Below are 23,210 nucleotides of genomic sequence, written 5' to 3' on the forward strand. Positions count from 1 at the left end.
TGGGGGTGACGGCCAGGCAACCCCTTCAGGTCCCTGTCACAGTGCCTGTGGGCCTTCCTGGCTCCTGGAACTCCGGGAGGAGTCTGGAGGTCAAGGCCAGAGCATGGGAGTGTGCCGGGGCCGCGGCCTTGCGCCGCCCACCCTGTGGCCCCAGAGCCCTGGCTCAACATCAGCCTTCCAGACGGGGCATCTGCCATCGGCCACCTCCTCCTGGATCCTGAGCTGCACGAGGTCTGAGGGCTGAGGGGAGGCGGGCCGAGCTAGGCCGGAGGGCACGTGGCCAAGTAGCCCAGGGGGCTCTGTCTGCTCAGGAATCCACGGGGGTCCGTGGGGCGGGGGTCCACGCTCCAGGGGGCAGGTCAGGACAAGGACAAGCATGGCAGGCCAGCTGTAACACCAGGCAGGGGGCAAGGACGTCCCAAGTCATCAGCCGTCACACACGAGATGGGCGCTCTCTGAATGACCGTCCGGGGTGCCTGGGGGGACAGCTGGTGGCCGGGGGGGTCTCCTTGAGCTCGGATGAGGTGACTACAACACTGGGATCCATTTCTTGTCCACATTGTAGAGAAAGGACTGCTTTCCAGGGAATTCCGGCTTGTATGTGGCTGTGAGAGGAGAGAGAGACAGTGTTGAGAGAGAAAAGGCCAATTCTCAAGGTCCTGGCACTCGGCGTCGGAGCGGGTGAGGCCGGCGGCACCCCTGCACCTGACATGTGGGGAGACAGGGAGGGAGGGACTGGCCCTAGGTCATCCGGCTCTGAACTGGCCCAGGCGGGACTCGAACTCCAGCTCCCCACCTTCTTCAACTCACTACCTTTTTTAACAGAAGAAAATTTACGGAAGAGTTTTGTAGGAAATTTGAAAAGAAATGAATAGAGCAATACTCTTATAGAAGCAAGGTGTCAGCTTAATGCGGTTTTGCTTTGAATTAGTTCAGAAATTTCGGGAAAACTGAAAGCTATCACAATAGCAGCCAGGACCATGCAGGGCTTGGGAACCACAACCTGGGGTGGCTGGAAACTCTCGTGTCAATGCTGATGTGTTCACGAGGGCCACGCACGGCCTCCGGTACACCCTCAGGAAGCTGCTGAGGGGTCCAGGTAGATCTGTGCCCACTGGAAGCCAAGAAGGCAGATGTTTGCATGTACTTACTCTGGGAGGCCCTCAGGGAAGCCCACCTTGGCCTAGGTGATCACAGCAGCAGGCCCTGGCCTGCACCTGCACTCCAGGTGCCCTCATGGAGAAGATGCTTGGAGAAAGCTCCTAGAGGACTGGGCCAAACAGGGTTAGACGAGGATCCGGCTGGTCTCCGGGGTCCTGGCACCACCACTCCATGGGGCATTCGTACATTTGCGGGACCAAGCTGAGTTCTGCCTGGACTGACCAGATGACCCGTAGGTCAAACCTCTGCCATCTTATTGGCTTATCACTACGTTTCCAAGGACAGAGCCATGAAAATTATATTCTCCCTGTCCCGCCTACCTTACGTTTTGCTCACCTGTGTGTGTGGAGGGAAGGGGACGCCTCGGGGGGGCAGCACCGAGCCTCAGTCACCTTTGCCTCCGCAGGGTGGGAGCATCAGCGATGCTCATTGAGAGCCTGACTTCCACGGGCCTGGTGGCCACCTCAGCTCTCACCTTCCCCTCCCACGCCACTAGCCCATCAGCACACCTGTCATCCCCCAATGCCATAAACTCTGGCCAGTGTCGGGGGTGGTAAATAGCTAGGGGCTCCAAGTAGGCAGGGGAGTGCAGGGACCACCCACGGGAACAAGTCCCTCAGACCATCAGCTCTCAGGCAGATCCTGGGGGTAACTCTATGGCTTGAAAGGGCTGCTCGGGTGGAGCCCTGTTTTATTTTGTGACAGACAAGGCGTTGAGGGGAGAGAGTCTGGGCCTCTGCCTTCCACTCACCCTCCGCAGGGCTATGACACCTTGCTCTCCGGGCCTTTCCCATCTGGGAGATGACCCCGCCAGACTAGACCCGCGATTTAAACATTCTTAAGGACATGAACTTTTTAAACAAAAGCTATGGCTCTTTTCCCCAGAAAATAATATCAGCGTGCTCCAAATCTGCAGACAATTTCAGGGTCACAGACCCCCTGGAGCCCAGCTTTGTGTCTCTTGAAACATTCATAGTCCTCAGTTATAAATCCCTGACCTGGATCATCTCTAAGAGCCCTTTCACCTTAAAAAAATAAATAAAAAATAAAACAAAAACCCACCTTTCATACTCTGAAAGTGTAAGCTGAAAAGTCTTCTAGATCCACTCTAACCCCTGTAAACTGTTTGGCAAACAGCCTATAAATCAGTGGTATTTGATGGCCCAAGAATGACAAACAAATCCAGGTTTGGTTTCTACAATCACTGAAAGCAATCCTCTGACCTGGGCCGGGCGGGTCGGGCAGGCCTGGCTGGGACGGCGCCACTGTCCACCGGCTGGTGTTGGACACGAAGGATGCACTGGATATGAGGTGCTTGGGGGGCCTCGTGTAGTCCACGATCTCATACTGCCCAGGGCCTGGAAGAGGCGGCTTCAGGGGAAGAGGCAAAGGCCGGGCAGAGGAATTTAGGATGGGGTTTCTCCTTCAGAAAAGACAAAAATGGGAAGATGTCACTAAATCAGTCTATTGGAGAAATGGCAGTTTTTCGACATAGCCAGGACCTGCCCAGTGCCCAGCCATTTGCAAGAGGACTGGATGAGGCACTGGGAGACCTCTTTCTTCTTCCGGCTCCACTGCTAGTGATCTGGGGACCCTGGACCCCAGTCTTCTCGCCTGCACAAGGGCAGTCATAACGGTACCTACCCTGTAGGCTTGTTTTCAGGGTTAAAGGAGATGATACACCTAAAACACGGTAGTCAGGACAGGACCCAGCACAAAGTGAGAGCTCAGTACATTTGTCGTTGTGGATGACAGATGTCGTTGAGCTACTCAGGAATGGCAGAAGGCATCGATGCCATGTCCCAACACTGATCACTTGGTAGTGCCTGGCTGGAGCTCCATGTAAAGAACTGAGGCCTCGTTTGGGCTCTATGGGAAGAGCATTGGTGAGCCACTTGTGATGTCTGCCATGGCCAGGAAATGGGAAGAGGCATCCCAAATTCCAAGGATTTGCCATCCCAAGACTAGTAGATCTTTAGAGGCCATTCTAGCACTGACATCTCAGAAACTTATTAACATCTTTTTGGCAAGGCAGGATGTAGGAGTGGAAAAATACTGGGTTGGAAATCAAGAGACCTCTGAATAACGATCACCACTTAGATTGCTGTTGTTTTCAGGTCTGTCTTCCCCCCTTCAGGAAAGGGAGTCTTTTAAGCCTGTTATTGAGAGAATAAATGAAAGAGAGAACCTGTATTCGAGCCCTCACTCTGTTACTAATTCACTCTGGGACTCAGTCTCCCCATCTGTAAAATGAGGGGGTTGGACATGACGACCTCTGAGGTCCCTTCCAGCTGTGACCTCCCATCTGGCCTTGATTCAGAGAGGTCTGCTGGGTTGTCCAGGAATCCTGGGATTGTTAACAGGAAATGTCCTACCCTCCTGGCCATGCAATAGAAGGGCTGCCCACTTCTGCCTCACATCTGAAGCTTCTTCTAAGGTCTCTCACCAAAATGAAAGAGAGATTTCTCAGAGCCTTGAATGGCCCCAGGAGACTCACCACAGCTCAAAGCCAACCCATCCAAACAGAGGAGGGAACTGGGATGCCCAGCCACTGGAACTCTGCTGCCCTTTGGCCAACACCTTCTGAAGCAGAGGCATTCTTAGACTCGGAGAGCTAGAGGAGACCTAGAGATGTCTTATCCAACATCCTTATTTTGCTTAAGAAGTTGGTGCCCAGAGAGAGAAAGTGAGTCACCCAATGTCACAGAGCAGGTTCGTGGTAATGCCAGCACTGGAACTCAAGTCTTGGTGACTAGCAAGATGGGGAGGGCATTGTGGTAGAGGAGAATTTTCAAGTTTTAGAGTCACACAGACCTGAGTCTGAATACCAGGCAGCCAAGTCCCTGGACCTCTCTGTTCCTGGCAACAAGGAGCAGTAACACTCACTCCTTATATGAGGGTTGATGACTGGAGAAAAGCTATGTAAGGTGCCTAGCAGAGCGTCCGAACACAGTAAGTGCTCAGTAAAAGCTGTTGTGTTATTAGTACGAGCCCTTGCAGCACCACCATCCGCTGCCTGGATGGGCAACGGAGGCTCAGAAAAGTGAGGTTAGGGGACCTCTCACCAGAGTTACCTTGGGGCAGGGTGGACAATCCCACTGCCAGCGGAGGCTGCTGGCAGCCATCGTAAACCTGCTAGAGGCTCACATCTTGGGATGGAGGAACAGCTGGCTTGGATGTATATATTTAGGCTAAAGGTGCCCACAGGAAAAGGGGGAAAAACGTTGCCTCCTTTCTTTCCCTCTAGTCTGCGTGGAAGAACTGGTTATAGTGTGTGATCCACCACTCTCCCCTCACAAATAAAAGCTGGCGTCTCCTTGCTCCGGCTGCATCACCCCTTCAGAGCACCCTCAGAAATCTGATCATTGAGAGACAGGCTTGATTCCTGGAAGTTAGAGGTGGAATGAGCCAATCACCGCATGAGGTTACTCCATGGGTCCGGGTCGCCCTGAGTCTTTGAGGAAACTGTGAGATGTCTGCTCTCCTGACCAGGGACAGCCTGCAGGGAGCTGCGCGGGGCGGGGGTGGGGGGTCAGTGTCTCACCAGATTCTTGCTGAGAGTGAGTGAGACAGGTCCCTCACCCTCCCCTCCATCCACATGCCCAGGAGAGGCTTTGCCCCACCAACTCAGCTCCCTGGATCTTCGGACAGTGTCAGCCCCGTGTGCAGCTCTGTGCCAGGCACTCTGGGGGCGTCCAGACTGTTCTGTGCTAAGACACAGACCCTGAATGCCCCGGAGGGCTTGACAATCCACTGCCAGTGACAATCATGACCAGGGACAACTTATAGGCTTTGCACTCAGACTTGAGTTAGAATCTCTGCTTCCCCATCCACCAGCTGTGCATCCTTAGAAAAGTCTCTTAATCTCCTTAAGCCTCAGTTTCTTTATCTGTAAAACAGTGGATAATAATACCTGCCTCCCAGGGTCGTTAAGAAGATTAACAAGTGCTTTACTGGTACCATTTTTTTTTTAACATGAAATATTAGAATAGAGGTGAGAGAGACTAATTCCACCTGGGTGAATCCAGAAATCTACCCTAGAAGAGGTAACATTTGCTCTGAAAGGTAAGCAGGAATTCTTTGGGTAGAAAAGGTGGAGATGGGGGCATTTCCCACAGAGGAAACAGCAGGGGCAAAAGCCTGGAAGAGGGACAAGCCGTGCTCCATGGGGCCGGGACTGGGCCACAAGGAGCCAGAGGCTAAGCCCCTGGACCGCCTTCAAGCCTCCTTCCACCCGTGAATTCTGGGTTGTTCGCTTGGGTTTCCGAGCAACCCCCGTTACAGGCCCTGAGGAGGAGCTAAAGGAAAACTCCTACCAGTGGCCTCTCAATGCAGCCTAACTCCCAGGTCACCTCCCAGAAACACCCAGCACAGGGACTTCCCTGGTGGTCCTGTGGTTAGGACTCCATGCTTTCACTGCTGTGGGCCCGGGTCCGATCCCTGGTTGGGGAACTAAGATCCCGCAAGCTACCCTGTGCGGCCAAAAGAAAAAAAAAGAAATGACCAGAAATACCCAGCACAGCGTTGTCCAACGACTCCGTGCCTTTGCCGTGCTGTTCCTTCTGCCAGGAGCACCTCCTTTCCCTGCCAACTCTGATTCCCTCTTTGCTTCTCACCTCCTCCAGGGAGACTCCCCCGGCCACATCCTCCCCCTCCCCCGCCCCCCTTCCTGGGCTCCATAGAGGAGGACCACGGGTTTTGGAGTCAGATGGACCTGGATTCCACCCTCTGCTCTACCACCGGGGAGAGTCTGCATCCCCTGTAAACTCTATGTAACAATCCTGACCCGTGGGAGAGTTGGAAAATAAAGCTGTAGAAAGTCTGTGAAAACTCTGAGTGGCTGGAAGCTGGCCCCTCAATACATTGTAGCCATTCTTCTCTTCTCTGCACAAGACACATTACTTTTCTATGCTTTTTACTTGCCTAGCTCTTTAATGCAGGGGATGGTGTCTTATCCATCACTGAGGCCCTGGTCCCTATTCCCGAGGACATTTGCCTAACTGCAGAGAGAAGCAGAGGGGTTGAAGCAAGTAGGGGAGCCCAGGCATCTGAACCCCACCTGACAGTTTTATCATCACCCAGGGCTGGTCCTTCCATGTCATCATGGGGCTGGGCAAATCACTGAGGTCAGACTGAATCAAACCCTGGGCAGCCACAGTGCATTGTAACCAGGGCATTTATGAGCCTCATCGCCCAGTTTTAAAAGCCAACCTGGTCCTGCCCCGTGGAAACAAACATCTGTCAAAGGCCCTGAGTTGGCCACAACTGGATTAAGTTGTGTTTGCAGCTTCCAGTGTGAGCTGTTTGCAAATCACCAAAGAATAATGAATGTCTCAGAGAACTCAGCAGGTCACTTGGGGAGGGCATCCGAGACCCTCGGGACACTCCCAGGCACAGATTCACTCTGCCTCAGGGATTCCCAGGGTCGGGAGGGATAAAGGGGCAATTTTTTTCTCATCATTAAAGGGCAGCCGATTGCCTCTGGGGTGGAATGCGGTATCTGTTTAACAGGGAGTGGGTGACAGATTACAGCTGCTTGGGAAGAAGCATCCCATAGCTAATTGAAAATCCCAGGGGAACTTTAGGTGGGTCCAACGTAATTACCCAAATTGGAGTGGGGCCGATGGGGCTTGATTCTTCGGCTCTGGCTGTGACAGGACAGCGTGTCTGAGCAAAACCAGTGGTTTGAAAACTCCAGGAAGCAGATCAAGGGTTAGAAAGATGTCAGTGGGTGTTTCATCTCCCAGCTGGCGTGAGTTGGAAGGCAGCACCTAGGAGGAAGTATTCTGATCTCCAAAAGCCCTTCCCCTGACTCACCCTGATCCATTGAGTCATCACTGTGACGGATGCTGAAGACCTACAGAAGTGAAAACCTGGCTGATAGCCTCCTCCAGAGACCCCCGGAAGCTAGTAAATCCTTTTAGCTTTTGAGTCAGCAACGTGGCCATGACAAAGAGACACTCTGATGTGTTCTTCAGCTGAGGAACCCAGAAATGGCCACGCCAATGACCCTACAGCCCCTCACAGCATCTGTGCTGCAGGGCCACTCAAGAAACATCAGGTGAGTGCAGAAGGCTCGCTCACACGTTTCCATGAAAGTACAAATCACGCACGTCAAAAGCTCACAATTTGCCAGACCTGGTGAGTTATGTGGGTCATCTTTTTTTATCCTTGCAAGCCTGTTGTAAAGTGTGCTTGCCCCAACTCACAGAGGATGAATTTGAATTCCCAGGGAGTTAAGTGTCCCGCCCCCCACCCCCACCCCCAGCCTCCCAGGGCTGGTGAGAGGGGAAGGCGGGAATTTCAGCGGCCTGACTCCCTGCCTGTGCTTATGCCCTCGGTGCCACAGCCTCTGCAGCCGGTTCCCAGCTCAGGAGGCCAGCAGGGGTCGGTAACATGGCACCAGTGACCCCAGCGAGAATTAACGTCTCCCCCGTCCTCCTGCATCCTGAAGAAAGCAGCGCCGAAATATCATCTTTGCAAACTGGAACACCACCCATGAATGGGGAGCCACACACTTCCAAGCAAGAGAAACAAGGGGAGGCCTCACATCCTGTCACATGCGTGTGACACCTGGGCAGCCCGTGCTTCCACAAAAGTAACACTGTGATGATTCTCAGATTCTCCACCACTGCCCCATGCAGCCCCCGGAGATCTGAGTATGACTAGGCTTGATGTAGACAAAGTCTCAACATATCGATGGGGAGGAAACAACGCAGACCTTCTCCGGGGCCTGACAACCCTAGGATGGGCCCTCAGGTGCTCTTGGCCCTCTCTTCCCTCCAGGGTCACAGGAGAGGAAACAGAATTTGAATTTGAGAGACTGGAGTTTGGATACTCCTTCAATACCACCATATTCAGCTGTATCTTTTCTTTATATTATATCCCTTTCTCCATCGTCCCACATAAACAGATGGATGCTACTTTGGAATAACCAACAGCACACTTTAGTTTTATCTCTTTGCTTTTAAATGAAATTACAGATTTCTCAACTTCATCCTTTCCATGTCACCTCAACAATATATACTGGACTTTCTCTGTGGGTCCTGCCTGGCCCCATGTTCACTGCCTCCGTATGCTCTCCGAAGTGACATGGTGAGCAAAGCTGGGGTCACAGAGTGTGAGAAATGGAAAGATTTCCCCTCTTTTCATACATGGAGAAACAAAGGCCCAGGGAGGCGCTGAGAGCAGCCCCAGACCACAGAGCCTGCCATGGAGGCTGGGGCACTGTCCACTCAGCAGGGTGAACCCAAGTTTAAGAGACACTGGGTTTGACAGGTCTCTTTACTGCGGGCCTTCTCAGAGCCTTTAATAAGCTCATGTATACTGTGATGCACCCAGGGGCAGAGGGATTGTATGCAGTGCTTCCTAGGTTTATTAACCGAGGATCCACCATTCACGAAGCATCACAGAGAGCCAGTGCCCCCCAGATACCCCCAGACACACCAGCACTACTGCACTGCTCCCATCAGAAAGCTGGCACCCATGGGGGGGTAGTGTGGTCACGCAACCTTGGGGCCCACACGATCCGGCGTTTTGTGGCACGTTCCTCTGCCTTGCTCTGGAGTTGTTGCCAGGTGAGCCTGAAGGTATGGATGGTGCTCTGTCCATGTGAGCTCCCTCATAGTCCTCAGCACAGCACCAGAAACCTCCAGGGCCTGCTGACTGACAGATGCCAATGCCCTAAAATGAGGCTACTTCAAACCACTCGTCCAAACTTGGATGCAGGCCAAATGACAGCGCTCTGGGGAAGGCGGTTAAACACCGAGTGCCCCTCACCCTCCTCTCATCGTTTCCCTGAAGAAGCTTCCAGAGTCAGGGTGGGGGCCTGAGCCTCCATGCCGCGAAACAGCTGCACCCTCTATCGTCACATATCCTCTCTAGGATATAGAATAATAGCTGCTGTAATAAGAAGAGTGAGAGCTATTTTCAAGCACTTTCTCATCTAATCCTCACAGAACCCCCATGAGATAAGGTTCTTATCTCCACTTAATACATGGAAACATGGAGGCTCAGGGAGGAGAAGTCTCTGCTAGAGACAGAGCTGTGATTCTCACTCAGGTCTGCTAACCCCAAAGCCCGTCCTCTCTCCCACTCCATCTGGGGGCAGCATAGGGATAGGTTGTGTGTAGTGGTGCCCAAGCCAACCCAGAGGCAGGAAGTCCCTGACGTTTGGAGAGAGCCTTTTCCTGGAGACTTTCCCGCCCTGGTCCCGAGTCCTGCAGCCTATGAAGGGTCAACCTGCAGAACCCCAGATCCAACGGGCAGAAGGGACTCAGCTGGTGGACTCCATCTGAGGTCTGAATCCCTTCCCCAGGTCCTGGGTTGGACTCAGCAGGCTCATGTCTTGCTCCTCTCCCTTCTCTCCCTTACCCCTGACCCCTTGCTCTGGGCTCATGGTCCAAGTAGACCCAGTGTTGCCAACCTCCCCGGGTCACCCAGCCTTCTGAACCCCTGTGGCTATGCGCCCAGCCAGCTGCCTGACCTCTCTGGACAGTCCCAGGTGACCTCTCTGGAGGCTCCCAGGTGGCTATACCCTTAGTCCCAGCTCTGCTAGTCAGCCCTCCCAACAGCCAATCCTGTTGAGAGTGACAGGACGGCTAACCTTAATGGCACTTAGTTCTAGAAGTTCTAGACCCATTTGAGGAATATTAAGCCCTGTGAATTTTTGAGCCTCTGAGGCGAAAGTAACATTAAATGTACAGGAGATTAAAAACAGTAACACAAATCCCTGTCTTTTAAATTTTGTGTTATTGACTCACTCTTTGTACCTACTATATCAAATATATTTTTTAAATCCGAAAGCAACTTTCGGATAAATTAACCCCACTTTACAATCGAGGGCATGCAGGCTCAGAGGGGTTAGCACCGTGCTGATTTTCACACAGCATGAAGATAGCAGAGCTGATGTTCAAATCTAGCAGGTCTGACCAACTCCAAAGTCTAGGCTTTTAACCTATCAGTACAAAGCTATGAGAGTTTCACCACTTTCATATATCCTGCCACTCCAGTGGAGATTTTATATTATAAAAATAGAATAATATCAGCACCAGGAGAGTACAGCATCATGGGGAATGTTGGAAGATCCAAACAGTCCTGAGCCTGAGTCCCAGGTGCATCTCAAGTTAGCCGTGTGGACTTACGCAAGTCTTTCAGCCTCGTTGAGGTCTGGCTTCCTCCTCTATGAAGTAAGAATAATCATTCCTACAACAGAGTTGTTATGAATGATCATTGAAGAAGATGTTAAGTTCCTGGCATACAGTAGTTACTCAGTAAATACTACGTATTCAACAAGTATTTCTTGAGCACCTGCTATGTGTCAGCAAGGGCCCCAGGAGAGCAACTCGGCCTGTGTCTGCCAAGCTGTGACACCCCTTCTTTTTCTCCCCAGGTTCGGGTCTTTCCCCAGAATACCTTTCAGAAGAAAGATCAAGATGATCAGGACTCACGGGATAAGAGTCTTTTTTTGAACTTCGGTGTGACCTTTTGGGTTGTAATAACCGGGTCCTGGGCCTGTCGATGTCAGTTTTAATCCACGGCCAGTTTTTGATTTAAAACAAGACATTAATATCTTCGGCGACTGCTTCACAAGGGATTCGTTGACATTATAATGCCCTGAGCAGAAATAAAATTTAAAACAGAATAAAGAACTCCTCTCAAATAAATAAAAAGCAGTAAGAATATATTTAATGACTACAAGGCAGTATCACTCCAGGATGGTCAAGTAGAAGGGGCCTGGAATAACTGAAAATAACGCTCACCATTTAGAGAACATGTGTCCGTGCATCACATATGTGGCTCATTTAATCCTCATGGCAGCCCTGCAAGGTGGGTATTAGCACCTCCATTCCAAACATGAGGAAATAGACTCAGAGATATTCAGTAATTTGCCAAAGGACATTCATCTAACCAGGGCCTAAGCCCAGCTTCCTCCTCCATAAACTAAGGATAATAATTCTTCCAACAACTGGGAGGCTATGGTAGAAAAACATTTTAGGTTCCTGGCACATGGTAGCTGGTCAGTAACTATTACTCAATCAACAAATATTTATTGAGCACCTACTATGTGGACCCAGACCCACCTTTCTCCAAGGTCCATGCTTTCCCACCATGCCTTGTCTCAATAAACTGTCAGAACATAAGTAATTTGGCTGTGCACAAAGCTTTAAGGAAGAAGAGAATGATCTGAGCTGGGGTAAAGAGGGAGCAGTCTCACCCTAAATAGCAAGTAACCCTGTAAATGGGGGCAGGCATTTTGGGGTGCAAAGCAGTAGTACTAGGCAAAGGCCTTCAAGATGCTGCACACTTTGACCCTGGCTTCCTATTACTTGGAAATTAAGGAAATTATTCAACATAATGGAAAAGCTCTAAGCCTAAAGATGTACATAACAGCAGCAGCTACAGTGTGAGAAACAATGAATAGCACAAAGGTCCAAGTACAAGGGCACAGTTATGGGAAAACAGCCTAATCTGGTGGAATATCAGCCCTGAGGGTGGTAAATGCAAAGGCCATGAAGCCTATGGCAATGTTCTCAAAAACAAAGGTGAGGGAGAAAAGTAAAATAAAGCCTAACAGTCTATACTGTATATACTATGACATCAATGTGCAAATGGATACATGTGAATAAAAATAGGTGGGAACCCAGAAAAGTGGGAAAAACTATGTTAATGGTGGCATTGTGGGTGGGAAAAATATTTCAAATTTTCTAACCATTGTAAAGTTAAGTTTTAAAAAAATAAAATAGACTTTTTCATTGCAAAAGCACTGAAAACAACAATATGGGACATATTAGCAAGATTTTATTTAAATGGTAATACTCATTGATGGCAAAGGTGAGGGAAGGCATATTTCTCATAGAAGCAGGAGGATAAATTATCTCTGTGCTGAAGGGCAATTTGGTCACAAATATCAAAAACCTTAAATATTTTACATACCTTTCGACTTAGCAATTTCACGTTAGGCAATTTATGTAAGGAAATAATCTTGATTGTACACAAGTTGTGAGCTATAAGGATGTTTGCTCCCACTCTATTTATATGAGTGATCCATTTAAAACAACCTAAATGCCAGCAAGAGGGCATTTGTTCCTTACCTGATGGTACCACCAGATAATGGAATACTATGCATCCATTAACAAAAGATGTTCTAGGAGGATTTTTAATAACATGAAAAGATGGTCCCAATATATGCTTAAGTTAAAAAAAAAACAGATGTCCAGTTAGCAGCATTTATAATACTGGTATCTATCTCTCAAATTATCTTTCTGGGTTTTTTACATATACATATATTTATTTTTTAATTTTTATTCCCCCTACCAAAAAAAATAGTTTAAAGCAATGCTTGATTATAAAATGTTAAAAAGCAGAAGCAAGGGGGAAAGGCATTCATGCTCTCACGGCCCAGAATAAACCAGGGTTGAACTCTCTGCTGTATTTACCCTGGTCTTTCCATCATGCAATGGACACTGTCTCACGGTGTTGGGCCCACAGCGCGGATTCGATTGTGTCACCCACGTTTTTCAAGTGACACTTTACCATAGTTGTTTCCCCATGATCTAATAACTTTTTTGTTTTTAAGGAGAAATAGAGAGGAGGATGTTGGGGAAGTGCTTGGCCTTGTGTTTGAGGCAGCCAGACTTTAGAAAATCCAGCCAGCCAATGTGTAAAGGTGAGCATTTTGCTCAGAACTGAAGGCAGACCATACCCGGCCCTCAGCCCCTGAGCCTGAGCACCCTGAGTGGGCGGAACCCAGCAGGGATGCCAATCATGGCTCCACATCTGGTTTCTTCCCACAAGGGGGAGAAGCAGAAACCACAGCATTTTTCTGAGAGGTCAAAACAGATTGTTTCTCTCAGAGAAGCAGATTCCCCAGGCTGTGGCCCCTGGCAAATTTGGGGGATGTGAGGAGAGTCCTGAAGGCACCAGGCATTGAGCTGGATGTAGGGGGAGGCCTGGATTCAAATCCAGCAGTGGGACCCTGGACTGGTCACCTGTTTTCTATATATCATGTTTGCTTGTAAAGTGGGGCTATAATAATATTAATAATAACCCACACTCTCTGAGCACATATGTGCCAGGCAACCCTCCATGGGGTTTTGAAAGCTCCTGGCACACAGTAGGAGCTTAAAAGATGCTGGTGCCCACCTCTCCCCTTCCTGCTGTGTTACAAGGGGCCCCTCAGGACCCTCCCAGAGGGAGGAGCTGCCCACTTCCCGGGGCTCTCTGGTGGAACCTCTGGCCAAACCCCAGGGATGCTGGCTTTGTTCTCCTGTATAAACAAACAAGGTGGGGTTTTGCCCGTGGTGATGCAAGGCAGGGAGCTTTAGCCGGGTTTAGCCTCCTAATTAGGGCTGGTTTTGTTATTCAGCCTCAGACTGATCTTCTCAACTTTAATCTGGATTTGCTGAAATCTGACATGCGCTGAGATTTTGTCCACACTCCCATCCGAGAAGCATGATTGCAGAGGTAAACCCTCCCAGCTCCTCTTCTGGGCTCTGGGGCCCAGAGCTCCCTCGGGGGTCTTCTGGACCTGTTTGGGAAGGTCTAGTCTAACCAGTGCTCCTGGAGTATGGACTGCTATGTCACCAGACCCCTCTGGAAATTTTTCACTAAGGCTGGTGTGGGGAGGAGGTCTGAGGGCACAGAACAGGTGCAATGCCTTTCCCCAGCCCAGCAGGGAAAACATCTGCAGGTGAGCCCTTGTGTGTTCCTGAATCCTGGAGGCTTCAGAAGTTACATTGGGACGACGGGGTTAAGAGATTCCTCAGACACCTCTGGGCTTAGGCCTGACATTTATTAGCTGTGTGATGCTGAGCAAGCTGCTTCAACTCTCTGGACCTCCATTTCCTCACCTGAAACACAGGACTAAGAGTGTGGCCCTATGAGGACAGATATGTGAGGACCGCGTGGAAAAACTTAGCACTGAGCAGGCGCTCTGTGAACAGAGCTATTTCCCATCATCTGATGATAGATGATGAAGCCGCTGTGTAGGCATGGGAGGAAAGGAATATTACAGCCAAGTGTCCAAGGATCAGAACCTATTGTGTGCCCCGCCTCCCCCCAGCACCTGGGATGGCACCTGGGGTATGCGCATGGGCACACTTCTGGCACGAGAAGTCTCCCCCCAGCTGGCTGCCCAAAGCAGGTGTGCTGGGTCTGGAAGGCAGGCCAACGTGATAGGCCACCCCGGGGTCCATTTCCAGAGCCGGCTGTTCTTCCCCTGAATGGGGAGCGAGTCTTCTCCTCTTTGTACAATACCTGCCTGCACCCCCTCTTCCCCCAATGCCTACCTCCTTCCAAAGAGACTCCCTGTGAAGGAATGGGTGCCCTGCTGATCAGATCTGGTACAGGAAGCCTTAGGTCAAGGCCAGTGCGAGGCAGCTGCTTACCTGGGGCAGGTCCTGTTTTAGTAATAGTGAAAAGTCCTCTCTGGGTTTTGGACATGAACCCGGCTCGGGCACAAACGTTGTTTGTCTGTTTGCAGCAAGAGACAGAGGCCTGGGGGAGAAAATAAGCACGGTGTGCTCAGTGTCTTGCCTTTCTTTGTCCTTGTTGTTGTGTCTGGACGAGGGGCACTTTGGGGTAAAAAAAATAATAATAAATTTAAACCTGTCTTCAGAAAATGAGCGGACGTGAGTGGAAAACGTCACACTGGCTCTGCCTTCACCTTCACCCCAGCTGGAGTGGGGGAAGAGCTTGTCATCGCTAGCCAGTGTCTGGCGACCCAACACAACAAGGAGGACGGTGCCCTGAACCAGCCGGCAGACCTGGCTTCCGGGCTCACTCCCCGCACACAGGGCAGGGCATCCTGCTCAAACGGATTAATTTCTCTGAATTTGAGTTTTCTCACCTGTAAAATGGATCAGATAATCCCTGCTCGACTTGAGGCAGAGTGCTGTTGGGTTGGGGGTAGGGGACAGCCGGTCAACACAAATCATCTGTTTTTTTAAAAAGTGTGTAACGTTACATAGGCAAATTATTTTCATCATTTTTTCTACGATTTTCATTCTTTTCGGAACACTTAGTCCTACATATCCCCACCCTGATTCCTCACTGCTCAAATAATCCTTCAATACGTGTGGGATTTAGGACATACAAAGAAATTGTGTAACTTTAGATTATGATCAGATTTGTAAGCACTGTCTTGACTTTTCTGGGCTGACCAGAAATTTAGAATTTTGGTTGACCCGGGCAATATACATTAGAGAGTGTCCAGTGAGTTCAGAACGCTAAAAATAATTTTGGAAAAAACAAAAAAAGAACCCTGAGATCATTCTTATGATGAATCATAAATATTTTAAATGCTAATTTGCAGTCAGTCTCCTGTATTCATTAGATAAAAGATGCAATAAAAATTGTGCCTGCAATGGCTGGAATATTTACTGAATGAGTGAAACTATTTGCTGAGGCCAGGATGGCTTGATTTTCTGCGCTACTCCTTTGTCAAAAAAAATGTTTCTTGAGAAATGCAGATGGCATTTTGATTTAGTGTTGACAAAGGCAGAGGAATTTAGCTTTTCCCAGGGTCCTAACGGCCAGACTGCCTGCAGAGAGGGCAAACAAAAAGATCAGATGGACCAGGCTAATTACTGGACACCAGGAGAAGAGCCAGGATGCCAGAGAGGAAGTAATAACAGGTACCAAGGGAAAGGCTTCCAATAGAGAAGCGGGGGATCGCAGTAAGCAAAGGTAGAGAGGTCTTGACAGCCTCAAAGCACAGTGTGGCTAACAGGATTACCGCATTTCTGTTCCTCGCCAGTTGACTCAACCATTGTTCTCCAGGTCTGAAAAAAGCCTCCTGTAGACAAAACACTACTTCAGCTTTATTCCTCGCCCAGACAGAAAAGCAACAGAAAAAGGGGGCATTTTTGTATACACTGAGTGTGTGTGTCACTGGAAGGTTTTCACTATTAGACTAGGAAGAGTCAGCTCCACTGGCAGGTTAAAAAAGAATGAAGCAGATTCATTGTGTTGCCATGGGAAAAAACAAATCCCAGATATAATTAAGTAGAAAACGCACATGTACCGTGGACAGCGTAATCCCAAAATCAAGGGAAGGACCAAGGGAGGAAGAGAATATGAACAATATTGCCCCTGGTTTTTTTTTTTTTTTTTTTTTTTTTTTTTTTTTTTTTTTTTTTTTTTTTTTGCGGTACGCGGGCCTCTCACTGTTGTGGCCTCTCCCGTTGCGGAGCACAGGCTCCGGACGCGCAGGCTCAGCAGCCATGGCTCACGGGCCCAGCCGCTCCGTGGCATGTGGGATCTTCCCGGACGGCGGCACGAACCCGTGTCCCCTGCATCGGCAGGCGGACTCTCAACCACTGCGCCACCAGGGAAGCCCTGCCCCTGGTTTTTGATGTTTGTTTGCAGAGCAGAATGATGAGGGACTTCCACTTTCTGGCTCATGGGTTTCTGTGATGTTCGAAGATATTTTATGATGAGCATGTATTATTTTCAGAGCCACATTAAAAAATAATGAACAAAAAACATGCAAACTAAAATTGATCTGGCGGCAGAGTCCTGACGTGGGGGATGGTCATTTCTTGATTAACAAAGGAAGTTATTCCTTTGGAGTCATAAACGTTTATTGCATGATTACTGCATGCCAGGACCTGAGCTGGGCCTCGGAGATAGGAAGTCAGGGTGAAGGAGCAGTGGGCTGGGGAGGTGAAGGCACGAAGCACTAACACTACAGTGCCCTTCAGCAGCCCCCAGGAGGACGCAGAGGGGGCGCTCACACGGAGACAGCCTGCACTTGTGTCTGTCTGCCAAGGAACCCAGCCCTCTCTCAGGAATGGCAACGGCGCAATGGCCAAGCACCTTCATTATCACTCGCCTGGACCAGACCTCGACCTCTCTTTTGTTATCATGACAGCTTCCTAACTGTTTTTTCAAAATCCACCCTTAACCCACACAGCCACTGGAGGGATCTTTTTTAAAAGGTACATCAGGGGCTTCCTTGGTGGCGCAGTGGTTGAGAGTCCACCTGCCGATGCAGGGGACGCGGGTTCGTGTCCCAGTCTGGGAGGATCCCACATGCCACGGAGCGGCTGGGCCCGTGAGCGATGGCCGCTGAGCCTGCACGTCCAGAGCCTGTGCTCCGCAACGGCAGAGGCCACAACAGTGAGAGGCCTGTGTACCACAAAAAAAAAAAAAAAAAAAGGTACATCAGAAGACATCACTCCACACCTCCCATCCTCCTCAAGGAGGGCTTCCCAGCACACAGAGAACAAAATTCGAACACCCTCCTGTGGTCTTCAGGGCCTTGCATGAACTGGTCCCTGCCTATCTGTCTGGCCTCTCCTTGTCCCCCTCCCCCGAGCCCCCCTAGTTCATTCTACTTTAGATACTTTGGTTTATTTCTGGCTGCGCCATGCATCTTACAAGATCTTAGTTCCCTGACCAGGGATTGAACAGGGGCCCATGGCAGTGAAAGCGCCGAGTCCTAACCACTGGATCACCAGGGAACTCCCTCTAGCTACCTTCTTACAGTTCCCCATGGGCTAAGGTGTTTGTTGTCCCAGGACCTTTGCACATGCTGTTCCCCCAATTCTTGCTCTTCCCTCAATCCTTGAATCTCAGTCTCAGGACCTTCTCTGACCACCCAGTCTAAAGTACATGGTATTGCCAACCTCCACACCCCACACATACTCTCTTTCTCAGGCTCCGACTGTTCGTCTCCCTCAGAGCTGGCCACAGTAACTATTTTGTTTGTCTGTCTCCTAGTTCTCATCTTGAGTTCCCCACTGGAATCTAAGCTGTATCGGTGGTCTGGCACAGAGCAGCCACAGGATTTATGAAGGGAAGCCCGGCAGGGCTGGAACATGGGGACTCTGATCACTCCCCAGCTTTATACCCGTGCTCACTGATGTGGGAATAGTCCCTTCAAGCTGGGTAACTTTGGGCAAGTCCCTTCCCCTCTCTGAGCCTCAGCTTCCTCTTCTGTAAATTGAGAATAAGAGAATCCACTTCCTGGGTTCTTGTGAGTATGAAATAAGTGAATACACAACTCTTAGAACAGCACATAGGCCATGAAAAGTGCTTCATCATATCATCATCATTCTTATTTTCAGGCTCTGATTACCCTAGGAGAAGAGTATCTAGAGCTATACTACCCCAAACAGTAGCCACTGGCCACATGTAGCTATTGAGCTCTGCAAACATGGCTGGTCCACATTCAGATGTGCTGCAAGTATAAAATATACACTGAATTTTAAGGACTTAATATGAGGGAAAGAATGTAAAACATCTAATTAATAATTTTTATATTGATTAGATATTGCAATATTTTGAATATATTGGGTTAAATAGAATATATAATTAAAAATAATTTCATCTGTTTCTTTTTACTTTTAAATGTAGTTACTAGGAAAACTTAAATGACGTATGTGGCTCCTGTTATACTGATATTCCTTTTGGACCGTGCTGGCCTAGCAGGCACTTATATTGCTTTGAACATGTTATAATTGATTGGATTCATCATAGAAGGTAGGCAGGATCTTTGTAGTCAGAAAAATAAATATTATTTATAAATATTATAAAAGAAAAAGGAAATTTTAAATGAAGTATTCTAAGGCCAAAATATTCTTAAATATAGCGTAATAATATTACTACCTTATGTACAATTCCTTAGGTATTTCAGAGTGCTTTCACATTTGTAGTCTCATATGCTTCTTATAATAACCCTGTAGGGCAAGTATAATTAATTCCCTTTTACAATTGAAACTCAAGAGGTAACGGGGCTTCCCTAAAGACAGTTCTACCAGTTTTCATATATTGTAGAGTCCTCGTGCACCAGATATTGTGCTAGGTAAGCACTCAGCCTAGACTATCTCATTTAATGTTTGCATTAACACCATGGAGTAGACATATACCCCCACTTTACAGATCAATAAACCGAGTCCTGAAAGGTTGAGAGACTTGCCCAAAGCCATACACAGTTAGAAAATGGCAGAGTCGAGATTTGGACCTGAGTCTGTCCCTTACCTGTTAATCACACCATTCTGCCTCAGTGGCTACAAAGTGATGGGAAATGGTGAACCACTGCTGTTAAAAAACCCAATTTTCTGATATGGAAAGACAGAAGTTTATTTTCCCTGTAAGAATATAATAGTGTCTGCAGATAAAGTGGTACGTAATATAATCATTGCTAGAGATGAGAAAACCGTCCCAGAAAGCTTATGTGATAAGAGTAATTGCAATAAGTATTTTCCGGGGCAGTGGTCTTCCCACTGCTCCATACTGACCTCCGTGTTGCCCACATTTTTCTCTGGGTTCTGCAAATTCCCTATGAGAGTTTTGCCCAGCCTCATGTAGCCATTGGGTAGTCAGCAAATGCTAACTGGCTTACCAATTGCAGTAAATGCTATTCCCCAAAGCTCCCCCCTTCCTTTCTTTTATTTTAGCAAACCATTAATTCAATAAATATTTAAGAAGCATAGGCAGTGTTCTTACATTGTAATGGTTTGGTGCGGGAGTTTCAGATTTGAGAACTTTCATGAAGCTTGGCAACTGGAACATGCTGGAACAAGAATTACTGAAGTCTTTCTTCGAAACAAAACGTGATGGTATAGTGTACGCGTTAGCTGCAGGGTATTTAGAGACGATGGTGTCCAATCGGGCACACTGTGAGGAGAAAGTCAAAGGAATCCACATCATCACGTATCTTATGGCTCCGAAGGGCTGACGTCAAAAAGATGGTGCCCAGCACCAGGTCTAAAAACATTTTATAAACGGTGAAACCCTGGCAGGTAACAATGATAAAATGACCTTGGGCTTTGAGAATTTGCTCTTGGAAAATGCAAGTTCAGACCTGTGTTAACTTCTGTAAACTAACTCTAATTATTCATCTTATGTTTGGGACTTGGCAAAGATAATTCTTCCATAAAAGCATTTCCACCCAATCTCATTTCAGGACACTTATACTTGACTCATCAGCTGGTGCGTGATTTATATGATGGGACGCTTTAGACTTGCTTCTTCCAACCTTGGTTTTCCTTTGAGTAAAACCCTCACTTTTCATTTCTAATTTTAAATAATCCAAATTTCCTAAATAACAAGTTTGCTTCTAACACCTTAAAGGTACAAGGTTCCATAGGGCTTGCATCCCACCCATACCTCCTATCCACCACCTAATCACTGATTTCATAAAACTCTACGATATTTTTGCTGTTTCAACAGAAACCAATCCTACTCCTTCCAGGAAGCCATGATAAACTATTTTCAGTTAAAAAAACAAACAGAATCAATGTTTGCCAAATGAACAGGGACAAAAGCCATAAAAACTAGGCGATAACATCACCTTACCCTGGGATAGTATGGCAAGTATTGAAGTCTGATAAGACAACAACAAAAAAATTTCATTATTTTATGGTTAAAAGCTTGAGAACATTGCCCTGAGTTTCCTCCACTTGACAAGGGTCAATAAACAAGCACAGAAAGTGGGCGAGGTGTGGGAAGGCATTAGCCCCTCGCCCGACTTCACTCTGTACGTGGCGGCAATGGTTCTCACCATCTGGTTCATGGGCCACCAGTAATATGGGTGGATGTGCCACCAGAATCAGGCGTGTTCTTTCCAGAGTCTTAGCTGTCCTGAGTCTAACCTGGGTTCGAGTCCCAGCTCCACCTCCCCCTAACTGTAAGGATTCATTGATGTTCCCAGAAGTAAGGTCACCCCAGCCTTGGATTCACTTTACCTTTGCATTTGGGGCAATAGTTAACCCAGTACTTTGCAGGGGTGTTGCATTGGATCCTCATGACAACCCTGGGTCGAGGATATTATGAATATCCCCACTTTACAGAGGAGGACACTGAACTTCCTCAGCTAGCGAAGTGTTGGAACCAACATTCTCGCCTCCATGAGAGGATATGGATCAGATATCCATTCTGAAGGAGCCAAGAGGAGTCACAGCAATGTGCTTGCATCTACAGGATGAACAGCTGATAAATGCCTGTGGGAGGTTTTAGTTCTGGAAGAATCTACCCGAAATCTGCTGTTTCCAACGGGGCAGACACACCTCTGCTCTTTCCTTCTGACTTCCACAGAAGAACGGTGGCAAGGTCAGACCTTCCTTGCTGCTGCCATTTGCAGCGTGTCTATCCTGAGTCACCCAACAGAGTGGGCAAAGTGTGTTCTTCTAAAGCGCTCGTTCCCAAAGTGTGTTCCTCGGCCTTCCAGGTCTGTGAGATAAGCTTGTGTTGGTGGTAGCGGCAGCAGGGAGAGAGTTCCAGGGTCCAATACATTTGAGAAGTTTCACACCATGTTCCCATTTTGAAGATTCATAACACACGTTGGTGTAGTAAATGCTCTGGGAAGGTCTGCAATAAAGAAACCTCTCTAGCTTTGGTTTTTTTTTTTTCCTTTTAATATTTATTTATTTATTTATTTTAGTTGCACTGGGACTTAGTTGCAGCACGCAGGGTCTTTGTTGTGGCATGTTTAGTTGTAGTGTGTAAGCTCTTAGTTGCAGCACGTGGACTCCTTAGTTGCAGCATGCATGTGGGATCCAGTTCCTGGACCAGGGATTGAACCCAGGCCCCCTGCATTGGGAGTGTGGAGTCTTACCCACTGGACCACCAGGGAAGTCCCATGTCTAGCTTTGTTTAAACAGCCTTTCCCAACCTTCCTGCATCATAGAACCTTTTGGCCTAAGATACCTACTAACATACTCTTTGGGAAAAACTGTACTAAAAAAATTCCTATTCGAGGCAAAGTTTCATAAAGCATTGCAGTAGAATTAGTCTGAGTCTAGCTGAAGTTGACAGTCACTCACCAACCCTCTCCACCCCTTGGCTTTCTTTTCATTGCCAGGCCTCTGGTCTCCAATTTGGCCACATGCTGGCATTTATGAACCTCTCTCCAGCTCTTCCAGAGCCACTGCTGCCACCACACCAATACAGAAAGGCCATGGACACCTCCTCCCACCTGCCCCATTTAACTTCCTAGTCTGTCCCGTGAAGAATTCTGGAGCAAAGCTTTGGAATACAGTCGTGAAGCTCTTCAGATGATTTGAATGTAGGCGGATGACAGGTCCTCTCAAAAGGCTGGGTGCTGTTGCTCCAATAGTCATCAGGAAGTTTTTAAAACGTGTTGACCCACAGAGTCTTTTGGTCAGCCTCACCCAGAGAGGCACGCTCCTGCTGGCCATACTAGCTCCAGTAAGGCAGACCTTTCTCTGACGGGAACTACTTTTAATTCCCTCAGGGAATTGGGATCCGGAAACAAGAGGCACTGAATGTGAAAGGCAGCAAAAAAAAGGGGCGGAGGAATGAAAGTCTCGTCCAATTTGGGGAGGAACTAGGCGAGGTGTGGGGATCTCCTGACAGACTTCCACCAACCACTTAAGGTCCCTTCCCAAGGATATAGGAACTTATGTGTTTACAAACAGAAATAGAAACCCCCATATCCATCACAGCGGGGAGAGGAAGCCTGAACAACTCACCTTCTGCCTTCTTTTGGGTTTGGTCTGAATTTTTTAAAGACCTGATTATATCCTGTCATGCACAGAGCTTCCCTTGGACCCCTTCTTCTCCAGGCGGCCCAGCCGCATCATTTGGAAAGTTACTACATGGAAAGCCTAGCAGGGAATTGATGGTGTGCTCTGATTCAGTGCCTTCTCTGGCACCAGGCAGGAATGGGCAGTGCCATTATTTGGCAACGTCTCAGAGAGAAAACCTAGGTGCTGCAGGAAGTCTTGTTTGTGACTCAGGTGGTGACAATCATAACATTCAACATGATTATAATGCTCTGCAATTTCAAAGACTATTTTACTCATTGCAGCGTCAATTTGCCCATCGCCTCCAGGGAGTCTCCACTCGATGAGGCAACTGGGACACAGAGGGTGACGTGCTTGAGGTCACATCAAGAACCCACAGCTGAGTCAAGATTGGGTCTTAAGTCCTGTCTCCTGGGCCAGGCCATTGTGAGATGGCACTTCTTTTGCAGATCGCTTTGGAGTCTCTTTACTCTCAGGGCTTGGGACAGGAGAAGTAGAGGCGTGGTTGTTCTGTGAACTCACTGGGGGCATGTGCAGCCTCAACGTCTTTGTTAA

General features: G+C 48.4%; 1 protein-coding gene across 2 annotated transcripts in view; it reads right to left on the reverse strand.

Moving 5' to 3' along the window:
• Positions 1-528: 528 nt before the first annotated feature.
• STPG1 (sperm tail PG-rich repeat containing 1) overlaps positions 529-23,210 on the reverse strand; it is a gene marked incomplete at both ends in the record, with an annotated part of 41,327 nt that continues 18,645 nt past the window's right edge. Inside the window, 5 exons of one of the 2 annotated variants that reach the window (XM_079696905.1) lie at positions 529-605; positions 2,385-2,584; positions 10,611-10,776; positions 14,550-14,658; positions 19,615-19,785. In XM_079696905.1, coding sequence (XP_079553031.1) covers positions 529-605; positions 2,385-2,584; positions 10,611-10,776; positions 14,550-14,658; positions 19,615-19,785 — 723 coding nt within the window. Of the gene's footprint in view, positions 606-2,226; positions 2,585-10,610; positions 10,777-14,549; positions 14,659-19,614; positions 19,786-23,210 lie in introns of those variants that run through there. The other variant, XM_079696904.1, reaches the window with a different exon arrangement.

The sequence above is a fragment of the Hyperoodon ampullatus genome, assembly GCF_949752795.1.
Source record: "Hyperoodon ampullatus genome assembly, chromosome: 2".
NCBI lineage: Eukaryota > Metazoa > Chordata > Mammalia > Artiodactyla > Ziphiidae > Hyperoodon > Hyperoodon ampullatus.